At 34.9% G+C, this 27,777-nt stretch overlaps 2 protein-coding genes across 4 annotated transcripts in view; both read left to right on the top strand.

The window, feature by feature from the left end:
* Window positions 1–7,770: 7,770 nt before the first annotated feature.
* The window catches only part of Ranbp16 (Ran-binding protein 16), a 117,612-nt gene continuing 97,605 nt past the window's right edge, over window positions 7,771–27,777 (top strand). Inside the window, exons 1-3 of one of the 3 annotated variants that reach the window (XM_067786167.1) lie at window positions 7,771–8,081; window positions 8,247–8,476; window positions 8,539–8,704. In XM_067786167.1, coding sequence (XP_067642268.1) covers window positions 8,079–8,081; window positions 8,247–8,476; window positions 8,539–8,704 — 399 coding nt within the window. In that variant the 5' untranslated portion in view covers window positions 7,771–8,078. Of the gene's footprint in view, window positions 8,082–8,246; window positions 8,477–8,538; window positions 8,705–14,206; window positions 14,350–27,777 lie in introns of those variants that run through there. The other 2 variants (XM_067786168.1, XM_067786169.1) reach the window with 2 other exon arrangements.
* Window positions 9,706–12,169, top strand: LOC137251492 (uncharacterized). The gene is made up of 2 exons (XM_067786170.1): window positions 9,706–10,954; window positions 12,138–12,169. The coding sequence occupies exons 1-2, from the start codon at window positions 10,639–10,641 to the stop codon at window positions 12,152–12,154; spliced, it is 333 nt and encodes a 110-aa protein (XP_067642271.1). The 5' UTR covers window positions 9,706–10,638; the 3' UTR covers window positions 12,155–12,169.

The following is a 27,777-nucleotide window of genomic DNA, read 5'->3' as shown; positions in this document are numbered from 1 at the left end:
TTTTATAATTTATTTAATAATTTGGGAAAAATTTAAACAACGTGACATCAGGACGGACAAGGCGACAGCTGTTTCGATTATACCTTGTAAATCTCTTCAAAGCCTTTTCTCCCGGGAGTGGGAGTCGAACTCGCACCCCTACGATAGTTGAAATGGTTGTAAACGCATTCAGCTACGTCATGCCTGTTGTGAAGTCTTTCCCAATTGCCTTCTTTTTGCATATTTTAATCTTTTACACATAGCATACTTCGTATGCAATTATGTGTTAAAGCTATGCTTGGTACGGCGGTTTTCAAAGAAACTTTGGTTTTGTTGCTGTTTTCGTTCTATTTATAGAACTACAACGAATTAACCAATTTTGTCTGTTTGTATGATTTTTAATAATCGGGGATTGCCCATATTGCTTTTTTTTTTAAATGTATAAAAACATTTATTTGAAGCAATTTTTTAATTTTTATAATTTATTTAATAATTTGGGAAAAATTTAAACAACGTGACATCAGGACGGACAAGGCGACAGCTGTTTCGATTATACCTTGTAAATCTCTTCAAAGCCTTTTCTCCCGGGAGTGGGAGTCGAACTCGCACCCCTACGATAGTTGAAATGGTTGTAAACGCATTCAGCTACGTCATGCCTGTTGTGAAGTCTTTCCCAATTGCCTTCTTTTTGCATATTTTAATCTTTTACACATTGCATACTTCGTATGGAATTATGTGTTAAAGCTATGCTTGATACGGCGGTTTTCAAAGAAACTTTGGTTTTGTTGCTGTTTTCGTTCTATTTATAGAACTACAACGAATTAACCAATTTTCTGTTTGTATGATTTTTAATAATCGGGGATTGCCCATATTGCTTTTTTTTTAAATGTATGAAAACATTTATTTGCAGCAATTTTTTACAAGGTATAATCGAAACAGCTGTCGCCTTGTCCGTCCTGATGTCACGTTGTTTAAATTTTTCCCAAATTATTAAATAAATTATAGTTTCCTTTTGATTTTGATGATGAAAAATTGTATTCAAAATCATCACGATAAAATGACTGTAAGAAAGACGAATAAAAACGTTGAGCGAATGCAGCGAAAAAAATGTATAGTAGTTATGTGGAAACTAAGACATAGTTTACGGGATTATCTTCATATTCGTTCTTCACTCCTAATCGTTAATTATATAACTAGATTTCCCAAATATATTTTCCCCTAGAAAATTTTATAAAGAATCGGATTTATTTTCATAGAAAAAGTTCCACCTCTAGAGGATAATCTCCACATGGAAGCACAAAATAAAACAGAAACAGCAAAATCTGACAGAAAGTATTACGGTTCCCAGGAATGGAACTAATGTAAATGCGTTGTTGAGGATTTAGCGTAGATTAAAGGACCCATTACTGATACTTAGCATAGACTTGACTTGACTTGGCGTAAACTTGGCAACTTATGCGGCAGTTACTCACGAACGTACGTACCAAAAACGTGTCAGCTGACACGACCTATCTTATGAGTGTGCAATGTAAACGAAAACTCACAGACGTACAAACGTAGCCCGGAACGTAGAAATCAAAGCAATTTTGATTTTATCCATAAGAACGTGTCAGCTGATCGCTCTCTCAATAGACAGAGTTGCCTAGTAAACTTTTGTGCGCTAATTTTTGGCCGTTTGCAGTTTTATGCTAAACACCTAATTAAAGTTTGAAAAATTGTGAAAATAATTCGAAATAATTATGCAAAAGTGCAGATTATAAATATGTCATCTATTTATATTTATTTAATATTAATGCCAGCCTTTTAAAACATCAAAAATTAAATTGGAAAAAGTTGATGTTTCCATAAGGGCGAATTTATGGTGACTTATAACCATAAAGCCATAACCAGATAAAACAGCTGATCACACCTACCTTATGGAGATCAATGTAATCGATTAATCGTACCATACCATAAAGCGCCAAATACACGACACGAACATTTCCGCGTACATTCCGCAATCTTGTTCGCAGCTTTGGCCATACACCATACGAACTTTTGGCCGAACATTAGTTCTCTTTCAGACAGCGATGAATACGGAGAACAATTGTGCTGCAGCAATATTGCTCGCTGTGGCATTCTATTACAATAATCTTTGCTTTTTACTTGCCACAATGATGGCAAAGGTTTATACATTTCAATAAATTCACTCAGAAATTTTTTATTGTCCATTTTACTTTTCCGCGCACTTCTGTTCCGTTCAGAAATTACTACGATGATGAGCTATTTCGCCATACACGCACGAACAGTTCGCGCAAATGTTCGCCAAAAATTAAAATATTTTGGTTTTTGGCGAACATTTGCGCGAACTGGCAAATACCACCATACACGACAGAAAAGGTCGCAGAAACATGACATAACGGGAATGTTCGCGGAAATGTTCGTGTCGTGTATTTGGCGCTTAACGCTAACTCGATTACATTGATTTGCATAAGGTAGGTGTGATCAGCTATTTTATCTGGTTATGGCTTTATGGTTATAAGTCACCATTAATCCGCCCTATAAGCATGCATGCAAAATGGTCAATGGCACCAGTGCTTATCTGTAAACAATAAACACACAAATATGTTATGTACAGGTACACAGACGCACACATTGATTCCTACGGGCTTGAGAGTTTGGTCAAACGTGTTTCGTACGACAAACCTCCGTACGTACGACACACATCGGTGGGTAATTGCCGCTTTAGCCACGATTATACTCCACTTAGCTCATACAATCTGGCATCATAATCAATATATGTCAATTTGTATGACAAAATGTCAAAATGAAATGGAAACAAACAAATGGCATCTCAAAATGTAAACATCACTTAGAACTTAAATAGAAAATCAAAATTCAACAGACTTCTAAGTCAAGTGTTGCTAAGTTTTGATTAATCAGTAACATGCAATGTTGATTTAACAGAACTGTAAGCGACAGTTCTCAAGTCAAGTCAAGTATATGCTAAGTGTCAGTAATGGACCCTTAAGGCATGTGTCAACGTTGTCTTAAGCGGCAATTACCCACCGACGTGTGCCGTACGTACGGACGTTTGTCGTACGAAACACATTTGACCTAACCCTCAAGCCCGTGAAAATCAATGTGTGCGTCTGTGTACATGTACATAACATATTTGTGTGTGCATTGTTTACAGATAAGCACTGTTGCCATTGACCATTTTGCATGCATGCTTACGGAAACATCAATTTTTTCCAATTTAATTTTTGATGTTGTAAAAGGCTGGAATTAATATTAAATAAATATAAATAGATAACATATTTATAATCTCCACTTTTACATAATTATTTCGAATTATTTTCACAATTTTTCAAACTTTAATTAGGTGTTTTTGCATAAAACTTCAAACGGCCAAAAATTAGCGCACAAAAGTTTACTAGGCAACTTTGTCCAGTGAGAGAGCGATCAGCTGACACGTTCTTACGGAAAAAATCAAAATTGTTTTGATTTCTACGTTCCGGGCTACGTACGTGCGGGCGTTGCACGTCGGTGATTTTTCGTTTACATTGCACATTCATAAGATAGGTCGTGTCAGCTGACACGTTTTTTCTATGTACGTTCGTGGTAACTGCCGCATAAGACCACCTTTACATAGGCACTAATGCTGATAATTTTTCATGCAAACAATATGTCCGAGCGACAGATTTGATAGCTAAAAATCCAGTTCCTAAAGAAGGGACATATGTTAACGTCTAAAACTACTTTTATTCACATATTTTTACGACGAGTTATTGTAGATACGGACATACTAGGAACTAGATTATTTTCTGTCAAATTTTCAAATTTCTCTTTTAATTTGTGCTTCCAATTAGAGATTACACTTCAGAGGTGGAACTTTTTTTATGAAAAAAATTCGCGGCTCTAAACCTTTATCATAATTACCGTTTTTTGAAGCGAAAAATGTTTATGGGAAAGCTAGTTAAATAATAAACGATTAGGAGTTAGGTATGAAAATATTCTCCTTATTTGTAAACTAGCACCCCTATTATGAATTTTCATACGATAGACGATAAACGCTTGCTAGCGTATCGTAAAAAATTAGCTTTCATATTGCGATTTCCATACGCCCGATAGATGTGCTATTGTGAATGACAGCAGAGTTTTGTTTACAAATTTTTGTGAATCTATACGAAACAGATAGCAAAACAAAACGTAAATACTAACAGTTCATTTGTCTTGTACGTGAAAGTGGTAAAAGTTTTTAAAAGCAGTAATAATAAAATGTTTTATGCAACCTCTGTTACCTTTTATATAAACTCAAATGAACAAATTGACGAAATTTGCATAGATGCCATAGATTTTTACGGGCGCGCAAACTGCCTTCTATTTCTGTTAAGACATACTCTGACATCAATTTTGTTTAATTAATTTTTTTACTTTTAGTATGTCAAGTACTTACAGTGTAGAGTTCATTTCAAGAAGATTGGAAGCATCTCTCAATTTTCTTCTTTCTGTGCAATCTATGCAAGTTTCGTCAATTTGTTCATTTGAGTTTATATAAAAGGTAACAGAGGTTGCAAAAAACATTTTATTATTACAGCTTTTAAAAACTTTTGCCACTTTACGTACAAGACAAATGAATCGTTAGTATTTGCGTTTTGTTTTGCTATCTGTTTCGTATAGATTCACAAAAATTTGTAAACAAAACTCTGCTGTCATTCACAATAGTACATCTATCGGGCGTATGGAAATCGCAATATGAAAGCTAATTTTTTACGATACGCTAGCAAGCGTTTATCGACTATCGTATGAAAATTCATAATAGGGGTGTAAAGGCTCCATTACTGATACTTAGCATATACTTGACTTGACTTGGCGTAAACTTGGCAACTTAGCCACGATTATACTGTTTTAACACAGACGGCTTATTGAATAATAAAGGCAGTTTTCTACATTAAGACGCTTATTCCGCTCAATCTTCCCTATAAAATTCGAATATATAATTATTTCATTAGTAGCTAATCGAATGCCTAATGAAATCAAAAGCACAATGCAACTCTGTTGGCAGCGTTCCACTTCTTAGTTTTTGGTATGTTCAGTGCATTACCAATACTTAGCATACATAGCGATCTCTGGAGGCCAAAATAAAAGGAAGTTCTGTGCACTGATTATGTTGGACATCAAGAATGCTTTTAGCACTGCGAACTTGATGCAGATACGGGCAGCGCTGTAAAGCTTCGGCACTCCAGCTTACTTACGCAGAATTATAGGTAGCTATCTTAAAGACAGATTACTTCTTTTTGACACGAATCAAGGAGCAAAAGAGTACAAAATCACAGCAGGCGTCCCACAGGGATCTGTTCTCGGTCCAACGCTTTGGAATGTAATGTATGACGGGGTGCTAAAGATTGATCTACCAGAAAACACGCAAATTGTGGGATATGCTGATGATACTGCAGTGGTAGTAGTGGCCAAGAAACTGGACCTGCTTCAAGCATTATGTAATGACGCCGTAGCAAGAATAAAGGAATGGCTGACCAATACAGGACTGGAGTTGGCTAGCCAAAAGACGGAAGTGGTATTAGTAAGCTCCAAACGGTCGGCGAACGAGTTAGTCTTAACTGTCGGGGATCATCAAATTACCTCAAAGGATTCCTTAAAATACTTAGGAGTGCACATTGACTCTAAGTTAACTTTCAAAGAGCACTTCAGAGCGGTGGGGAGAAAATTACCAAAGTTAATGGATCACTTATGCGAATAATGCCTAACATTGGTGGTCCGAGCGAAGCTATACGTCAGCTATTGTCCACAGTAACCAGCTCAATAATACTACACGCAGCACCAGCGTGGTATGGATCTAAACAGACCCATCAAAAATATATATTAGCAGCGTACCGACTTGCTTCTTTAAGAATAGCAAGTGCTTATCGGACGGTGTCCGACAACGCGATCCTGGTTCTAACCCGGAAAATCCCAGTGGACTTACTGGCAAGCGAAATGGCCGATCTGTATAACACTAATATCGAGCGACCATCTGAAGAAGACAAGAAAAGAGCAAGGACACAAACAATAGCTAAGTGGCAAGAACGGTGGGAGGCCTCGAGTAAAGGGCGTTGGACTTTCACACTAGTTTGGAACGTAGCTCAATGGAATGAGCGGAAGCACGGCGAACTGAACTACCATCTCACGCAGATAATGAGTGGACATGGCGGTTACAAACAGTAAGCTCTTAAAAAATGAGAAATATGGAACGCCACCCTAAAGTAATGCGAAAGTGGTGCCGGGGTGGGCGACGGTTCCAGAACGGGGCTGTTTTTTAGTCTACGGACACACGGTTGCTGCGACGGCAGAAATTATGGTGCATTAGGCATTTTTCAGCCTCCCCGCAAAAAAAAATAAAATAAAAAAAAGATGCGGTCTTGGTTCGTCACCATCTCCAGTTGACGTTAGCATAAACCATTCGGTGAGCTGCCAAATGAAGTGCCAGTTAGCATTAACCGAAGATATCGAAAACGGCCTGAATGGCTTTGTTGGGATAATAGGTCTCGAAAATAAACCAATTAACACCCCTATTATGAACTCATACGATAAATGGTAAACGCTTGCAATCTGTTCTATCGTATTATGAAATTAATTCTATCGTGTGAAACCCGATCGTTAGCGTTTATCGTTTATCGTGGTATTGCCATACGCTAACTATCGCATAATCTGTTAAATTTTCTACGCTAGCTATCGTTGATAAATTTTTCCACGATACGTTGGGAACTATTTTAATAAAAGTAAATACAAATCTATTACATAATCCAAAAGAATCTAACTATAGCCCAACACTCTGTTGCAACACCCTGGGCAAGAAGCCTTAAAGTGGCACAAACCTTCAAAATATTTGGGATGGGTGACCTATTTTTACGGGCGCGCAAAATGCCTTCTATCTCTGTTAAGACATACTCTGACATCAATTTTGTTTATTCAACTTTTTCTTTACTTTTAGTATATCAAGTACTTACAGTGTAGAGTTCATTTCAATAAGATTGGAAGCATCGCTCAATTTTTTTCTTTTTGTGGCATCTATGCAAGTTTCGTCAATTTGTTCATTTAAGTTTATATAAAAGGTAACAGAGGTTGCAAAAAACATTTTATTATTACAGCCAAAGAGGATAAATATAATAAGAGCCGTCACTCGTTATTTTTTAGGCATTTACTCGATGTAAACTGTGAGGTAGTTGCTACTTTTGTTTTATGAGGGACATTTTTGAATTGCCTTCCCTTTATCCATGCGGTGTTGTCACTTTATGCAATCGTGTTTTTTGGAAAGAGAATTAAATAATTAATAAAATACAGTCGGAAAAATAAACACAAGTACCCCATGCAAATGTATAGAAGACATTTATAAACATCTCGCCAAAAAAAAAGTAGCGACTACCCTCATAGTTTACATCGAGTAAATGCCTAAAAAATAACGAGTGACGGCTCTTATTATATTTATCCTCTTTGTTACAGCTTTTAAAAACTTTTGCCACTTTACGTACAAGACAAATGAATCGTTAGTATTTGCGTTTTGTTTTGCTATCTGTTTCGTATAGATTCACAAAAATGTGTAAACAAAACTCTGCCGTCATTCACAATAGTACATTTATCGGGCGTGTGGAAATCGCAATATGAAAGCTGATTTTTTACGATACGCTAGCAAGCGTTTATCGGCTATCGTATGAAAATTCATAATAGTGGTGTAACTTTTTCGCAACATGATTTTAAAATTTTTGGACACTCTAATGGCGGGATGTTCAGGACAACGCTATATTTTTTGTGTGGCAACCACATTTTAGCTGTCAATGGCCGCTGTTGAAAAACAAGAAAAATACAGAGAAGCGTAAATTTGCGATTTTTAAAAGAAATTTGCTAAAATCGCCGCATATTTTTAAATTTCTAATAATAAACCACACGACATTGATTCAAGAGCTTTAGTTAGTCGTAGAAGGATAATTTCGAATGGTTCGTTAGTTAAAGCCGAATAGAATTGTGCTTTGAAATAAAGTTGACAAGCGGTGGACCTCATCGTTGGAAACCAAATTAGAAATCATCATAGGGGATAACATTTTTATTTGTAATTATAAAAAATAATGGTAAGCTTTGTGGGGTTACATACATATTTCGTAAGCTTAGTAGGTGGTATTTTTGTTTTTCCAACCTCAGATTGACTTAAGGTTATGTTTGCGTTTTGGATATGTATATGTGTATCGTATCGTTTATTTGTGTATATATATATGTGACTTTAATGTTTACCGCAGGAAATACACCAGCTAGAAATACTTTGTAAGCAACTGTATGAAGCCACTGATTCAGTGATTCGTTCTGATGCTGAAAAGGCGTTGGTAGCTTTTGTCAGTAGCCAGGATGCTCTGCCCAAATGTCAAATGCTCTTAGAACGGGCTGATTCCAGTTACGCACAGCTGTTAGCTGCAACCACGCTGACAAAATTAATACAAGGACTGAATTTAGAACAGCGTATAGATATCAGGTATCGTAATTTATAATAACCCTTATTATATGTAAATATAGGACCTTTTGTTTCCTTTGTAGAAGCTATGTGTTGAATTATTTAGCCAATCGGCCCAGCTTGCAGCATTTTGTAGTGCAAGCACTTGTGACACTGCTTGCAAAGATAACAAAATATGGATGGTTCGACATGTACAAGAGCGAGTTAATTTTTCAAAACTTATTCGAAGATGTAAAAAAATTCTTACAGGTAAATATTTTCTACATCTACACCATTTCCAGTTGTAAATGAGAAAGCCTCAGATATAAATGCGAAACCGTCATATGGAAATGAGAATAGTCAATTGTAAATGCGAAAGTGACACTTCGATATGAGCATAGTTTCTTATATATGAGAAAACTGTATATGAATTTTCGAAAGCGTCAATTGTAATTGAGAATAGTCAGTTTTAAATGAGAATAGTGAATTGAAAGTCCGAAAGCGTCATTTGGAAATGAGTACAGACAATTGTAAATGAGAAAGCATCATATGGAAATGCGAATAGTCACTTGCAAATGAGAATAATCAGTTGTAAATGAGAACATTGAATTGCAATTGCGAAAGCGTCATTTGCAAATGAGATTAGTCAATTGTAAATGCGAATAGTCACTTGTAAATGAGAAGGAGTCATTTGAAAATTAGAAAGTGTCAGATGAAATTTCGAAAGCGTCGGCTGTAAATACGAATAGTCAATTGTAAATGCGAAAACGTCATATGGAAATGAGAATAGTCACTTACTTGTAAATGAGAAAGCATGAAAAGAAAATGCGAAAGCGTCATTGGTAATTGAGAAGACTTACTCAATTATAAATAAGGAAGTATCACTTGAAAATTCGAAAGCGTCATATGGAAATGAGAATAGTCACTTGTAAATGAGAAAGCAGATCCAAACTAATTGCTTAAATAACTTGAAACCATGGTTAACTTTTAGGATGGTATTTAACCACTATTTACTACACTAAAATAAACCTAGGTATTAATAAGGATTTATTGATTATTCCCATTGTGTCCCTCGGACTTCGGACTCCTTATGCATTTTTTGAGGAGAAGTCCAAGTTGTTGTAGCGATAAGGACACTACCCGAAGGTCTTGTGGAGTGTTATCGATGTGGATTGTCCTTTGCCGGATGCAGATCAGGTACGTTCCGGAACAAGCCACAAAAAGGTACTAGCCCGACCATCTCGGGAACGGTTTGGTATGACCACATACAACCTTCTAGGCTATCCCGCCCTCCTATCCCCTAGATCCATCAGGAGTTCGGGGTCGCCAGAGCCTCGGCTGTTAATGAAACAGTATTCGCCATGGGTAGGTGAGGTTGACAATTGGGTTGGAGAAGCTATATATTGGCGTGAGTTGACGTGAGCAGACGTGAAAACCTTTTGCACATTTTTCGAGCAGGAAAATTGTGGTAAAACATTTTAAAAAATTAATAAAAAGTTGTGCAAAATAAAGTGTTTTGTTCGCGCTTCACAAAATGTAACAAATAATGTAATAATACGGTATTGAATTCCTAATATAATAGGAGTTAACTTTGAGAAAAAAGACTCAAATAAATTTATTTAATAAACAAATTTAAACACATACATATACTAATAAACGTAAATCGAAATAAGGCAAAAGCAAAATGGGTATGTGCGCGAAATGCAATCACTCTATAAGATGAGAGACAGGTATACGATGCGAGGGTGTGTGTAATAAAGTGTACCATTTAAGCCTTGCATGTGCAGGTGTTGATAAATATTGTGTTAAAATGTTTGAGGAAAAACCTATGGCACGATTTATGTGTGATGAATGTGTTACATATATTCAGAATGTAGACTTGGTGCTACAAGAAATGCAAATGAGTGTGAAGAAAAACAATACAATATTAAATGAGTATAAATATGAGTTTGAAGAGGTGATGAAGAAAAGCCAAAATGAAATAAAGGCTTTATTGGAAGCTGTAGAGGGTCGATATACTCAAAGAGTAGCAACTATGGAAAGATCACAAAAGCTGTTTGAGAAAAAAATTGGTGAGATAAAAAGCTTATATGAAATGATAGAAGAAGTGAAAAATAAAACTGAAATAATCGGTAAAGGCATGCAACGAAATAAAGAAAATTAGTAGTAATAATAAGGAAAAAGGGCTGTCATATGCAGAAGTAATGAAAAATAATAATAAAAAAGATGAAAACAAAAGCAAAGTTACTACAGTGCCTGAATTAAAGAAACGTACTCCTATTATTGTTAAACCGAAAGTAAAACAATCGTGTGAAAAAACCAAGAAAGATTTAAACAATAAAATTAATCCTAAGGAACTAAAGATAACATATATTAAAGCTGGTAATAATGGTATTATGGTGATCGATAGTGTTGATGAAAATGAAAGAGACAAAATAAAAGAAATAATGGACAAAGAAATTAGCAATGAATATGAGATAAAGATACCTCGTGAATATAAACCAAGACTATTTATAACAGGTATGCAATTTGAAAAGAATGGTGATGAATTAACTGAATGTCTACGAAAACAAAATAAATGCTTTGAACAGGGTGAAGTAAAAATTATTAAGCAATATAATGTTAAAGTTAGTCACAAAAATTATTATAATGCAATAGTTGAGGTGGATGTGGAAATATTCACTGAAGCGTTAAAATTAGATAAACTGAATATAGGATGGGAAAGGTGCAAAGTATACGATGGTGTTGATATAACCATGTGTTTTAAATGTAAAGGATACAACCATAAAGCTAGTGAATGCAAAAATGAAGATGTTTGTAGCAAATGCGTGGGTAAACATAAACCCATGGAGTGCAAGGAACAACCAAAAAACATGTGCATAAATTGTATTAGGGCTAATGAGAAATTAAATCTAGGGCTTGATACCAATCACCCTTGCAATAGCAGACATTGCCCTGTCTACTTAAAACACTTAAATGTAAAAAAACAAAGGCTAGGATACTAGCAACTAACAATCAGGCCACTGGCTCACCTGGACCATGCTAATGTTATGCAACGTAGAGTATCAAAGTACCAAAAACGATCGACAAAGGACATCAACAATGACTTTAAATGCATCTATTTAAACATAAATAGCCTAGTAGCTGACAAATCAGAGTTGGAAGTGTTGGCGGAAGTTCATAGACCAGGCATTATACTGTGCTCTGAAACTTGTACAAACAAAGATATTCTAGACAATGAATTAAAAATAGTAACCTATAAAATGATAAGATGTGATTCCCATAGTAGGCACACAGGGGGTATGTTAGTTTATGTACATAGTACAATTGATGTTAAAGTAATCTATAATGATAACATAAATGAAAACGTTTGGTGCATTGTAAAAAACTGAAGAAGGTTGATAAAAAGTGGCAGATTGGAGTTCTGTACCACTCGCCGAGCACTAGTGATGCAGCTTTTGATGAATACCTAAATGAAATTCTAATTGATAAATATGAAAAAAGTAACCATAATATAGTAGTCGGTGATTTTAATATTAACATGAACTGCATTTCAACATATAGTACTAAATTAAATGAGATATTTGCTGTGATGGGGATGAGCCAAAAAATAGAATTTAATACGTGAATCACAGATACAAGTGAATCGAAAATTGATCTATTATTTTCAAACTCGGATGAAATTCTCTGTAATAATTTGCAGGAATACAAAATATCTGATCATGAAACTATAAAATTTAATATTATAACGTCCAAAGTATACAAGATGAGACTGACCAAGAAAATCATAGCATGGGACAAATATAATAGTGATATTTTAATAAGCGTCCTTAGATCATTTAACTTCAACTTTACTATAAACTTATCAATTGATGTAAAAGTCGAATTAATTAATAATATAATGATTCAGGCTATGGAAAGTTTAACCTACGAGAAAGAAGTGCATATCAAGTTAATGAATAAATGGTATGATAGAGAATTGGCACAAATGAATAAATATAAATACAATATGTACACGCGTGCGTTACAAACTGGAGAGTGGGATGAATATAAAAATATAAATAGGTCTTACAAAAAATTAGTCAAATTGAAAAAAATAAAGTATATGGAGAATAAACTCATTTTGAATGAATATAATGCTAAAGAAATGTGGAAATATCTCAAACAAACGGTCAACCAAACTAAAGATAACGAAGGGATAAAAAAGGTGATACTGGATGGCATACTGGTTGAAAACGAAACCGATCTGGCGAATGGTTTAAATAGATTTTTTGTAAATGTAGCGTCATGTAGTGCCAGCCAACTAAAAACTAAAAATAAAACTGAAAACTAAAATAGCTGGCATCACCCCCACATGCAACCATGCATGTATGCACTTGGTGTTACTGGGTGAGAGAGTCGAATGACGGAGAGAATTCTGATTGGCTGAATCTTCCGTTACTCGACTCTATCACGCCACTGCATCATGCGATTTTACCGCTATGCACTTTTGGCATAGCGGCAGGGCCGCTTTGAAGCGTCAGTATTTTGCTACAGTTTTGAGTTTGAAATGAGCCGGCAAACGCGTCACTTGAGCCGCGCGTGTAAAATATAAAAAATTATACATTTTAAAAATGAAAGTGAAACTTAACAAGAGACGAAATTGTTAGGAAATAAGAATTTTAAATAAAGTGTAATTGAACAATAAAACAAACTAAGTTTACTAATTTAAAAACTAAAGAAGAAAGTAAAGAAGGTTTGTGTGTGTGCGTGTGGCTAAATGCCCAAAAATAAGTGGCATCAGAATGCCACTTTACATGGCGACCGTGACACAATCTGCAGATTGTAATATAGTGGAAAAATTGGACAGTCTAAATTTTACATATGTAAAATGCGTGAAGATTGTAATAAATTTGCTGAAAAAAAAAAAAAAACACTATGAAGTGCCGTAGAGTGAAACCCAAAATGTGTGGGTATATGCCTCATCATTGGACTCCTTTATTGGACCATTTTGACAAAATTCTGGAAGAAGCAGCATAAGTGTGAAAAGGCAAAAGTCTATAGTGCATGGGTCGTTTTAAATAAAAGAAAAATATAAAAATGTTAAAACGAAGGAAAAACTACAAAAAGTACGAAATGAAAAAATTACATAAAAATTCAAAGTCTAAAATTCTTTAAACACAAATTTTTTTCAAAGTGAAGAACCATAACTGTATGGACAAATTTAGTAAACACCATTAATTCTGAACAAAAAAATACCACAAACAATTTTAAGCTAAGTATTTGCAAAACAAATCTTTACGAAATACACACATTAAATTCAAACATTTTTTTCAACTAATTCAAAAAATTACTACAAAAGCATAAAATCAATAAATTACAAAAATTGTTCAAGTTCGAAATACTGGCGAAAACAAATCAAAATTTCTACTCAAACTACGAAAATTTACTACATTACTTAATATTAAATCCTAACAAATTTCGACATTTTCAACTAAATACATGGAAACTTAACCCTACGCAAAAAAAATGCAAATATGTCATAAATATCACGAAATTTATACAAACTACTTAAAAAAATTATCTACAAACAAATTTTCGTAAAACTTTTAAATATAATAAAGCCACGGCAGTTTTGGCTTATATACATATACATATATGCTGGTGTGTACAGCTAACAAAAGCGCTAAAGCCAATCGCATGGTTAACGGCACATAATCACGCCAGAAACCATTTAATATAACGGCGAATAAATAACGGCGCTAAAGCCGTGAAATCAACTTTATCAGCAGAGAAAGAAAAATCCGGGATAGCAAACGCCGACAGAGGCATCTCCAACAAAAAAGCAGCAGCGGAAGGTATATTGGCAGCAGTGCAGCACCATGAAAAAGCAGTACCAGAACGGCAGCAGGAAGGGGTAACTGCCGTCAATGTATGTATGTAACCATTTATTTCTATTTCTAATTATTCTTACATATATTTCTACCAACATTGATTAAAATTTGAATAATAATTCAAAGTAAACTAAATTTTAAATTTCGAGTTTTGCGTTTTGCCATAAGGCCGATCATAGCAATAAACAACTATATATTTTAAGGTGCCTACTAATAAATTTCAAATGCCCTAACGATACAAATATTCAGCTATTGATTTGCGTTGCAAATTTACTTGAAACTTTAGTGTTTTGGCAATATTTAAATCAGTTACTTTTCGGAAATATTTGAAATTTATTGGTTATAATAATATGGAAATTGCATTAAGCTTATAAAACCGTGAATTTTTGTTTATAAATCATTTAGAAACGCCTACGAAATGGTTTTGAGAAAAATTAAAATAATATTGAATTTATCACAGCAAATCCGTTTCTAAGCCTCTTTAAATCAAAAATTTATTATTTTTATAATAAAATCGTCCTCTGACATGCCAGGAAATGAAATTTTTGCCTTCATATACAAAAACTGATTTTAACTTGGAAACAATAAAATATTTTCATTCATTTTGTTCGATTGCTATGGGAATTCTAGAAACATTTTGGAAATTTTATTAGAAGCGGTGCGGATGTTCCTTTCTTTTCAAAAAAAAACTAATTATATAATTTTCTTAACCAGACTTACCATTTTATAAAATACACGCGACAAATATTAACCGGATTTTCAAATAATATTTACAAAATATTTACCTGATTTACAAAATTTTTTTTTCTCTTTTAAAATAATTTTCAATAAAATTACCCTGTTTCAAACACATGTCCGATTCTGAGGGCAATTCCAGCGATAAATCAAGCCCTAAAGGAAGGTGTTCACTAGCTCGTCAAGAAGATTTTTTAGGATTTAATGACTCAGATATCGCAGAAAATAATACTTCAAATTTTCACTCAGTAACTAATATTATAAACACTCAGCCTTCAGCAAATTCGTCTAATAATTCAGACAACCTACTAACTAGCACTTCCAATTTTCAGTCAGGAACTGACTTTTCCAATTCTCACTCTACTTCAAATTCTTCTAATTTGCCTTCAACAAATAATTCTTCAGATTTACAATCGAATAACAATATTTCAATCATGGCAACCTCAGAACAGAAAAAGGTGTTCATTACCAGTTGCGCCTCAATTATTAGGGACAACTACAGCGGCGATCCACTGGCATTAGAATCTTTTATCGACAAAATAAAATTAATTGAAATCTTCTCAGATGAAAATTTAAATAGTACTTTTATTGCATTTTTGAAATCCAAACTTGAGGGAAAAGCACGCGAAGCATTACCAACCGTAATAAATTCAGTCGATGACATAAAGACTGCCTTGAGAAATAGAATAAAACCCGACAACTCGAAAGTTGTTTCTGGTAAAATCGCGTCTTTACATGTCATCAATAATAATTACTCAGACTTTGCTAAGCGCGTTGAAGAACTATCCGACGCATTGGAACGTTCTTTGATTATTGAAGGTATGACACAAGCCAAGGCACATGAAATGGCCGTAGAGCAAACAGTGAATGTGTGCAGGTTGAACACTCGTTCAGAATTGGTCAAATCCATCCTGGCTTCAACTACCTTCAGTGATTCAAAAGACGTAGTTGCAAAAATGATAGTCGAACGTAATAATGAGGTAAAGGAGAGACAAGTACTAGCATTCCGTACTCGTGGTAATTGGCAAAATAGTTTTCGAGGAAATTATAGAGGTAATAATTTCAATAATAGATACAACAATCCAAACGCGAGATTCAACAATAAAAATAGAAATAATTACAACAATAATAATTACGGGTACAATAATTCTAATAGAGGTAATAATGACAGATATAGCACTAATAGAAACAATCAGCCTAGTAGTAGTAACGATCTGGCTAATAATAATAGACGTTCAAATTCACGAAGTAATGCCAATGTACGCGCTTTAAACGTGAACGACCCTCAGGAGCGAACACTGGGGGATCGGAATCACGATTTAGACAATTAAACGAATCTTCTTCAAAAATATTAAAATCCATCTACTGCTTGAACCTTAATTATTCAGATTTTATTGAACTTCAATGTAGCGATTCCTACAAACCATGTACTTTTCTAGTAGATTCTCAAGCAGATATTTCTTTAATCAAAATTTCAAGTTTATCTCAAAATTGTAACTTTAATACTAACGAAATAACAAACATAACAGGCGTAACGCCTGAAACAATTTCAACTTTAGGAACCTTAAAAACCAACTTAATTGCATATAAATTCTTAATACCGCATACTTTACATGTAGTTAACGACGATTTCAATATACCTTCAGACGGAATACTCGGCAAAGACTTTTTAAAAGTAAATAAATGCATTATTAATTACGCGAGCGATAGCATAACTATTAATACCGGATTAGATAACGCAAATATACCAATTTTACACGGCACAAGTACCGATTCTTTAGTTATTCCTCCGAGATGTGAAGTTTATCGGTTATTTAAATTACCAAAATGCGATAATCCTGTTTTTGTAGACTCGCAAGAAATCTGTAATGGTGTTTTTACGGCAAAGTGCATTGTTGACACAAATAATCCAGTTATAAAAATTTTAAATATTACTGACGAAGTAAAACATGTCAACAATTGCAATATCGTAACGGAAGATATCACCAACTACAATGTCTACAAAATCAATGAAACTTCAAAAGATCAAAAACGCTTAGAGGAATTAACGAAAATTTTGAAAAATCAAATGCCGGGTTATGCTCAAAAACAATTACTAGATTTATGCTTAAAATATGCCGATGTATTCGCTTTAAAAACTGATCGTATGACTTTAAATAACTTTTACGAACAAAAGCTACGTTTAACTGATAAAAATCCAGTCTATATAAAAAATTATCGTTTACCATATACACAACGGGAAGAAATTAATAAACAAGTCGAAAATTTAATGCGAAATGATTTAATAGAACCCAGCTTTTCTAATTATAACAGCCCTTTAATTTTGGTGCCGAAAAAGGATCCTACAGGCCAAAAGTCTTACCGTATGTGTGTTGATTTCAGAGCAGTCAACAAAAAGCTTATCGCAGACAAATTTCCGTTGGCACGCGTAGACGACATACTCGACAATCTTGGCAGAGCCAAATATTTTTCGACTTTAGATCTTTTTTCTGGTTTTCACCAAATACCACTTCATGTTAATTCTAGAGACGTTACATCTTTCAGTACAGATCGAGGAGCTTTTCGTTGGAAAGTTTTACCTTTCGGTTTAAATATAGCACCAAACTCTTTTTCACGTATGATGTCATTAGCATTTTCAGGCATTTCGCCAAATCAAGCTTTTATGTACATTGACGATGTTATCGTCATCGGATGTAGCGAGACACATCACCTCAAAAATTTAGAAAAAGTTTTCGAAACTTGTAGAAAATTCAATTTAAAGTTAAATCCCAACAAATGCAATTTCCTTCGTTCTGAAGTAACTTTTTTAGGCCATAAATGCACCTCCAAAGGCCTGCTGCCAGATGACTCAAAAATAGACGCAATTAAAAAATACACTAAGCCTAAAGACAAGGACGCTGTTAGGCGGTTCGTTGCATTTGCAAATTATTATAGGCGTTTTATACCTAACTTTGCGTCACTGGCAGCCCCTTTAAATCGTCTAAATCGGAAAAAAGTTGAATTTGTTTGGGATGATGCTTGCGAAAATGCTTTCGAAAAATTAAGATTATCATTAATGTCTCCTCAATTATTACAATACCCTGATTTTTCAAAAGAATTTATTATCACTGTAGATGCATCTAAGAGTGGTTGTGGCGCTATATTAAGCCAAAAGCATGGAGATAATGACTTACCGATTTGCTTTGCATCAAAATCTTTCAATAAAGCCGAACAGAAAAAGGCAATCATAGAATTAGAACTTTTAGCAATACATTTTGCTATAAAACATTTTCGGCCGTATGTCTACGGTACACATTTCACGGTAAAATCAGACCATAGACCATTAGTTTATCTATTCAATATGAAAGATCCTTCCTCGAAACTCTCTAGAATCAGATTAGATTTATCAGAATACAATTTTACAATTGAATATATTAAAGGAAAATCGAATGTTGTGGCTGATGCTCTTTCGCATATAAGTATAGACGAGATTAAAGATTCGACAAAACACGTTTTAGCCGTTAAAACGCGATCACAAATTAAACAACAAGAATTACAAAATGAAAAAATAAGTTTAAATGATACGACCTCTAACGATAATAAAGTACAAGTTTATGATAAATTTTCATACGATTTTTCAAAAAAGATACCGCGAGTAAAATCAACAATACAATATAATAAACATAAGGAGATCTTCAATTTACAAATTTATGCGCATTTAAAACACAAAAAATACAATTTGCTTAATCTCGTGACTGTTAACGAAATAACGAATTTAGATGAGTTACTTTCGAGGCTGGAAAAAGCAGCCGACAATCACAATATTAAACAATTAGAATGGCCAAAAAATGATATATTTTTCAATAATTTTTCAATTACGAATTTTAAAATCCGCGGAAATGAAATTTTAAAATCATTACAAATAATATTGACGGACCCTGTAGAGACCGTAACAGACAATGAACAGAAACAAAAACTTATGACAATTTATCACGAAGATCCACTGTTAGGAGGCCATTGCGGAACAAAAAGGTTATATGCCAAATTAAGAACTAAATATTACTGGAAAAACATGACAGGTGATATAGCGAAATTCGTGAAAAATTGCAATAAATGTCTTTTAAATAAAGCGAGACCAAAAACAAAAGAAAATCTTGTCCTTACTCCAACACCCTGTAAACCATTTGACATAGTGATTATCGATACAATAGGTCCACTTCCAGAATCAAACTATGGTAACAAGTTCGCTGTTACTATGATTTGTGACTTTTCTAAATACCTGGTAACAGTAGCTGTACCAGATAAATCAGCAAAAACTATCGCATGTGCTATTTTTGAAACCTTTATACTAACATATGGTACAATGAGAGCCATTAGATCCGATTTAGGGACGGAATACAAAAATGAATTATTCTCGGAATTAACAAAACTTTTAAAAATTAATCATGATTTCTCAACAGCTTATCACCACGAAACTGTTGGTACTGTTGAAAGAAACCATAGAGTCTTTAACGAATATTTACGTGCATATCTAGATGAAACGTATTCAGATTGGGATACGTATTTGAAGTATTTTACATTTTTACATAATACTACAAGTAGTTCGGTTTTTGATAATAAATTTACTCCTTTCGAATTAATATTTGGCAGAAAATCTACAATGCCACATGAATTACAAAAGGAACAAATCGATCCGATCTATAATGTAGAAAATTATACAAAAGAACTAAAATATAGAATGCAAAAATCTCATAAAATGGCAAGAAATTTGATTAATAAACATAAAATTAGAAATAAAGAATTATACGATAAAACTGCTAAGCCTTTAGAAATTAAAATTAATGATAGGGTTTTAGTGGAAACAGAACCGAGAAATAAACATAGAAATATATATCAAGGTCCCTACATAATAAAGAATATCGATGGACCAAATGTAAAAATTTTTGATGAAACTAATAAAATTGAAAAAATTGTACACAAAAATCGTATACAAAAAATTAATTAAATTGATAGCCGAAAATAATCTTTAAATATAAACCTACTTTAAGAACACGCCAATGAAGGCCAAACTAAACAAACTATTAATGTTAATTCTTAATACGGCCTAATGTACAAAATTCATATGTTAGATTGAAATACTTAATAAATATATATTTACTCAATTTAATAATAAGCATATAAATAGTAACGGTTCACTTCAAACTAAAAACATTATTTTTTACATATTTCATTTTCTTATAAATTTATATCTTAACCCTAGTAAAGCCTAAAGAAGAATGTGGCAAGACTGATCACCTTGCCAAATTCTTCTTTTCCAAAGGGGGATGATGTAGCGTCATGTAGTGCCAGCCAACTAAAAACTAAAAATAAAACTAAAAACTAAAATAGCTGGCATCACCCCCACATGCAACCATGCATGTATGCACTTGGTGTTACTGGGTGAGAGAGTCGAATGACGGAGAGAATTCTGATTGGCTGAATCTTCCGTTACTCGACTCTATCACGCCACTGCATCATGCGATTTTACCGCTATGCACTTTTGGCATAGCGGCAGGGCCGCTTTGAAGCGTCAGTATTTTGCTACAGTTTTGAGTTTGAAATGAGCCGGCAAACGCGTCACTTGAGCCGCGCGTGTAAAATATAAAAAATTATACATTTTAAAAATGAAAGTGAAACTTAACAAGAGACGAAATTGTTAGGAAATAAGAATTTTAAATAAAGTGTAATTGAACAATAAAACAAACTAAGTTTACTAATTTAAAAACTAAAGAAGAAAGTAAAGAAGGTTTGTGTGTGTGCGTGTGGCTAAATGCCCAAAAATAAGTGGCATCAGAATGCCACTTTACATAAACAGTGTGATTGAAATTAATAATAACATCGAAACCTGTCAAGTAGCACTAGAGGATACACAAGTCCATTCAAAATTAAAGTTTGCTGAAATTACCATCGATGATGTTATTAATATCTTAACAGACTTTAAATATAAAATAGGTGGAAGAAAACTGCTATCCGAAGGTGTACTAAAAGATTGTATATCGTATACCGGATATTTCTATGCTCAAATAATTAATAACAGCTTAGAAGATGGTGTAGTACCTGAAATGTGGAAAACGTCAACAATAATACCTGTGGAAAAAGTTAAAAAGACAATGCAACCTGAAGAGCTTAGACCCATAAATACCCTGCCAAGTGATGCTAAAATTCTCGAAGTCGTTGTTAAGAATCAGTTGGTGAATCATCTTGAAGTAAATAATATACTAGTCTACCAACAGTCAGGATTTAGGAAAAAACACTCCTGTGAGACAGCGCTGAACTTGGTGATATCTGATTGGAAAGAAGAGCTAAACAACAAAAAAGTAGTGGTTTCAGTTTTCCTTGACCTCAAAAGAGCTTTTGAAACGGTGGATAGAGAGATATTAATAAAAAAAAATGCAGCGGATTGGCATAACTGATATTGAACTTAAATGGTTCCGCAACAAGCAGAAAACAGTTATAAATAAATGCTGTGACGTCGGATGAATTAGAGGTACCCATGGGGTTACCTCAAGGCTCAGTATTGGCACCTATATTATTTCTTATATACATAAATGACATAGTCAATGCTATCGAAGGTTGTGAAATTAGACTTTTTGCGGATGATGCATTAATTATGATAAGTGAAAATAATATTAATACTGCACTCGCCAAAATGCAACATGAAATAAATAACTTGTATAAATGGTTGTGTGGTAATAGACTGAAACTAAACATAAATAAAACTAAATATATGATAATAACAAGGAGGAATATCAATGAAGAGGATATAGCCGAGCTAAAAATAAATGATGAAATCATACAAAGAGTTAACAGTATAAAATACTTAGGAATAATAATTGATAATAAACTCAAATTTGAAGATCATATAAATTATACAATTAAAAAAGTTGCTAATAAAATAGGAGTGATGCAGAGAACAACGAAATTCATTCAGAAAAAGTACAAAATAATCTTATATAAATCAGTTATAGAACCGCACTTCGTGTACTGCCCGTCCATTCTATTCATAATATCGGATAAAGAAGTAGACAAGCTCCAAAAGCTTCAAAATAGATGCATGAGATTTATTCTTCAGAATCCTAGAGATACACGAACGGCTGACATGTTGAAGACTTTAGACTGGTTAAGTGTGAAACAAAATATTTTTTTCCACTCCATGAAATTCATATTTAATATTAAACATGGAAATGTACCTGAGTATTTAAATAAAAATATAGCATTAGTTGAGCAAACTCACAACATAAATACGATGAGCAAACATAATTTCAAATTACCGTTTTTTAGAACTGAAATTGATCAACAGAACATTTTCTACAAGGGTCTGAAAAGTTACAATGAACTGCCTATGGATATAAAAAGTTGCAACCAAATAACAGTATTTAAAACAAAATTATATGAATATTGTAAAACCTTAGCTATAAGATAAAAAACTGTAATATTTTCAAATTTAAGAATTAGGCTTCTGGCCGTAATAAATAAATAATCTAATCTAATCTAATCTATTGCGCTGGCAACCCCTTGAGAGGGTTGCGCTACACAACACCTTGAATCAGTTTGGTATTTTAGTCGCCTCTTACGACAGGCATACCTACCGCGGGTATATTCTAAGCCCCCTAACCAGCTGGGGCGAGAGGTCCAAGTTCTTGTCCAGTGGTGGGAAATGGGTAATTAGAGGGAACCATTACATTATTCTTTTACATAAAATTGACAAATTTTATTCTTTACAACAAATAAGTCTTTCGAATTTTCATTTAATGCTTTCTCATTCAAAATTAACTTACTTTTCTCATTTCTATATAACGATTTCGCATTTACAATTGACTTCTCATTTCTATATTACGCTTTCGCATTTTTAAGTGAAACTTTCTTATTTATAATTGACTACGTATTCTCAATTACAAATGACGCTTTCTCATTTTCATTTGATGCTTGAAACACAATGCCGAGCGATGACGATATACGCTGCGTCGGGCGATGACCTGTTTCAAATTACGCCCACACACAATGCCGGGCGAAATTGACGCTGTTTATTCAGAGTGGCCATTATTAAGTGGCCAAGATTAGAAATAAAGATGAAAACAAAACTTTTTTTTAATTCTCTGCTTTAGCACTTGACTGCTAAAACACACCCAAAATGTTAAGAAATTAACAAAAGAAAACAAAACTATTAAGAAATTAAATTAAAAATTATATGTAAAGGAAAAAAAATTGTCTTTGTAAAAAGAAAAAATAATACTTTTTTTATACTTAAAAAATTGAACAGAAGCAACCCTTGGGATGTTTGTCGTCATCGCCCGGCAGCGACTATAGAAATAAATCTATCGTCGCAAAATGTCGTTGCGTAAATTTCGCTATTGGCGTTCATTGTGGTGAAGGTGAATCATGTAATTATGGGGATTCTATTATTGACAAGGCGATGTTCGTCGCGTTTATTTCGCGGCGTCAGGGCATTGTGTTTCAAGCTTAATGCTTTCTCATTTACAAGGACTATTCTCATTTACATATGACGCCTTTGCATTTACATTTGACTATTCTCATTTACAAGTGACTATTCTCAATTACGATTGACTCTTTCTAATTTTGAAATAACGCTTTCTCATTTACAAGCGACTGTTCTCATTTCCCTGTGTCGCTTTCGCATTTCCAATTTACTAATCTCACTTACAACGCACTATTCTCAATAACAAGTGTCGTTTTCGCATTTACCATTGACTATTTTTATTTACAAGTGACTATTCTCATATCGAAGTGCTGCTTTCGCATTTACAATTGACTATTCTCAATTCCATATAACGCTTTCGCATTTACATTTCACGCTTTCTAATTTACAACTGATTAATCTCATTTACAATTTACAAATCTTATTTTCAAATTACGCTTTCTCATTTTCAAGTAACTATTCTCATTTGACGCTTTCTCATTTTAAAGTAACTATTCTCATTTTCAAATGACGCTTTCTCATTTACAACTGGAAATGGTGTAGATACTTATGTACGACTACACCATTTTCATATTCAAATCAGAAAACTTCAACTTTAAATAAGAAAACTTCATTTGAACATCAGAATAGAAATGCGAAAGGTTCATTTTAATGTAAGAAAATTTCATTTCAAAATCAGATTAGTCAATTTAAAATAAGAAAACTTCAGTTTAAAATGAGACACTTTCATTTGATGATCAGAATAGTCACTTCAAAATAAGAATGTTTCATTTTAAAATAGGAATCCACCAATTGAAAATAAGAAAAAAATATTATAACAATTATATTATAACTAATTGTCTACAGGCATATTTTCTAAAGCTGCAGCATTTGTATGGAAAGAGGATGAGTGTTGAAACGCTCGTGCACAATCACCGCCAGTTATGGTTACTTTAGCTTCGTCCACCAAATTTTCCACGTACTTCCAAGCTTTTTATTGTAGAGTGACATGTAGCATTGTCGCAAATTAGGACTAAGTCTGCTAAGTTGTTGCCTTGCCTTTCTCTTCGCTGTAATACATTAGCTATCCATGCGCCACAAGTCTCTTTTCTAATCGGACCCGCTGCCTATTCATTGCAACAACATCAGATGCAGAAATAGCTGCAACGAGAAGAATATTTGCCCATCTTGCTGCAGGATGTTGCTGCTTTGGAGCGACCTTTGGTATGACGACAAAATAATTTAAAATTCTTTTCGTCGATGAATACTCTCTGTTTCCCTGCTGTTCATGGTTATTGGCTCTGTGTGTACAATTTACCGTCAAGGTAATTGCTAAACGTTGACAGAGCCAGGGACACGTTGGACTCAGCACAAACTCGCGTCTGAACTGCTGTAAGGGTAATACTGCAGTTCTGCTCTAACCACCAAACCATGACATCGACCGAGAAAGAAGTTTGGGTTTGTAACCGCCTCTTGCTTCATGTTTGGTGCGTCCAGACTTTATCCAGCCCCAAGCAGTTTTGTACGAGACAGCTAATTGTGCTGCGAGAGATACCCAGTCTTCCCCACGTGCAGAAGTGATCACAACTCTGTTTCGGTCTTCCTTTGAGTTTTTCTTATAAACTTTTCTCGAACATTCTTCGGTATCTGAAAAATTATATACATAAATAATAATAAATATTGGTATATTATATATATATATTATATATATATAAATAATAATAAATATACGAAACGGAATTATGAAATATTCAAGGCAGCGATCCGCCTTAAAAGAAGGAAAAAAGAAGCCCGGTGTTCACTATCAGGGCATAGTTCTCATAAAGCGTAAAGCCAACGATAACCCCGAAACAATCCTTAGCTTGGATTCACTCAAGGACCTTGAGAATTCAAGCCCAGATGATGGTAGCTCCTTTCGAGATGAATCTATTAATGCACAGAACGGGCTACAAGAGTGCTCGTAGATCGTTCTACGTATTTAGTGTATTAAGTATATTATTTAATTTATTTCTTTCCTTTCAGTCTTTCATCTTTCACCTTCATATGCCATAGCAAATTGTCTTTAATCAACAGCAGTGCAAAGCTTAGGTTAGGTTAGGTTAGGTTGAACTGGCCGGCCCATGAGGACCTCACATAGACTGATTGAGTCCGTAGTGTTACCAGAAGTTTGTTTTAACGACCAAACTGAAAATCCTATCAAAAACCAGGACCTATGTTATAAAATAACTCCGTCCTCTTGGCAAATACTAGAAGCTTCCTAGGACTAAGCCACTTGCTGCTTCTAGATCTGACAGCTGTATCACTCCTAATAGCTGGAGTCTTAGCCTGGCAAGTGCATGGCACGAGCACAGAACGTGCTCGATCGTTTCCTCCTCCAACCCGCACTTCCTATATCTGCTATCACTGACCAAGCCTAACTTAAAGGCATGTGACGCCATAAGGCAGTGTCCAGTCAGAATACCCGTCATGAGTCTACAGTCCTCTCTTTTTAATGATAGAAGCAACTGTGTTAGTCTAAGGTTGTTAGACCTACACATAATCTTCGACACTTTACAGCCCCGCGCTTGAACCCACGCCTTTCCCGCTTGGTCGATCATGTGCACCTCTCGCCTTCGCTTAATCTCGCCCAATCTAATTGGGACGTCTACGGAGCAAGCTTCAAGGGATGCTCCCTTTTTAGCTAGTTCGTACGCTTTTTATTCCCATCTATTCCCATATGGCCCGGGACCCAATATAGATGTATGCTTCTCCCTGTCCCGATTCTCTCCAGAGACTGCTTACACTCTAACACGCATTTAGATGCTGTGCTATGCGAGATTATTGCCTTAATTGCTGCTTGACTGTCAATATAAAAGTTAACACGGTTGCAGCTTAAGCTATTCTCTTCCAGGGTTTCTACTGCTTTGGTTACGGCTAATATTTCCGATTGGAAAACGCTACAGTAATCCGGCAGCCTGTAGGATCTGCTTATTTCCGGATCAGCGCAGTATACCGCAGACCCTACTCCTTCCACTACTTTGGAACCATCGGTGTATACATGTATCGCCTCGTCTGCCATTTGCGCACCGCAGTCTGTTCGTCTTGTTGTTGTTGTTGTTGTTGTTGTTGTAGCAATGCTTCGCCCAGGCATGCTTAACGAACGAAACGATATCATTTCGTTACGATAATCAACGTTAATAAACGAAACGAAGTCACTTCGTTTCGTTTATTAACGTTAAGATCGTCAAATTAACGTTAATTTGGCGTTCTTAACGTTAATAAACGAAACGAAATGACTTCGTTTCGTTTATTAACGTTGATTATCGTAACGAAATGATATCGTTTCGTTCGTTAAGCATGCCTGGCTTCGCCCCACCTAACAGCCGCGGCCGATCACAAGTTGCCATCAATATCCTCTAACGGGAGTCCAAGGAAACTTGCCGTTTCAACAGGGGTGGACCATAAGGAAAGGGGTGTTAGAGGCGTTGGTTCCACATTACAATTAAAGAGATGGTTGGTGTCATGTGGGGACACATTGCAGGCGGGGCATACATTTTGTATGTCGGGGTTGGTTCTGGATAGGTAAGAGTTTAACCTGTTTCAGTATCCAGAACGAAGTTGAGCAAGAGTGACACGCGTTTCCCTGGGGAGTATGCGTTCCTCTTCCGCGAGATTTGGATACTTTTCTTTAAGTACTGGATTCACCAGGCAATTCCTGGCATAAAGGTCCGACGCCTGTATATGGAGTTCACCAAGGACCTGCTTGTGTTTTTTCGCTTCATACGGCTGCGTTCTCAGGTGCCGTATTTCCTCAAAATGCTTACGGAGATGACTACTTAAGCCCCTAGGCGGTGCTGGGCCATCAATCAGATTCTGTTGGGATGCTCAGGTTTCTGGGTATTCAACAGGAACTGTTTGGTCAGCATCTCATTTCTCCCCCTGATGGGGAGTATTCTCGCCTCATTATGCAGATGGTATTCTGGGGACATAAGAAGACAGCCCGTGGCAATTCTGAGAGCAGTATTTTGGCAGGCCTGTACCTTCTTCCAGTGGGTAATTTTTAGGCTTGGTGACCATATGGGTGATGCGTAGCACGTAATCGGGTGGCTAATTGCTTTGTATGTAGTCATGAGCGTTTCTTTATCTTTTCCCCAGGTACTGCCAGCGAGGGATTTGAGGATTTTGTTACGGCCCTGAATTCTCGGAACAATTGCGGCTGCTTGCTCACCAAAATGTAGATCCTGATCAAACGTCACACCCAAGATTTTGGGGTGTAGGACAGTCGGTAGCGTAGTGCCATCGACGTGGATGTTCAAAATGGT

This window comes from Eurosta solidaginis, chromosome 4, assembly GCF_040869045.1.
Source record: "Eurosta solidaginis isolate ZX-2024a chromosome 4, ASM4086904v1, whole genome shotgun sequence".
Lineage (NCBI taxonomy): Eukaryota > Metazoa > Arthropoda > Insecta > Diptera > Tephritidae > Eurosta > Eurosta solidaginis.
This window is presented reverse-complemented; position numbering and strand designations above follow the sequence as displayed.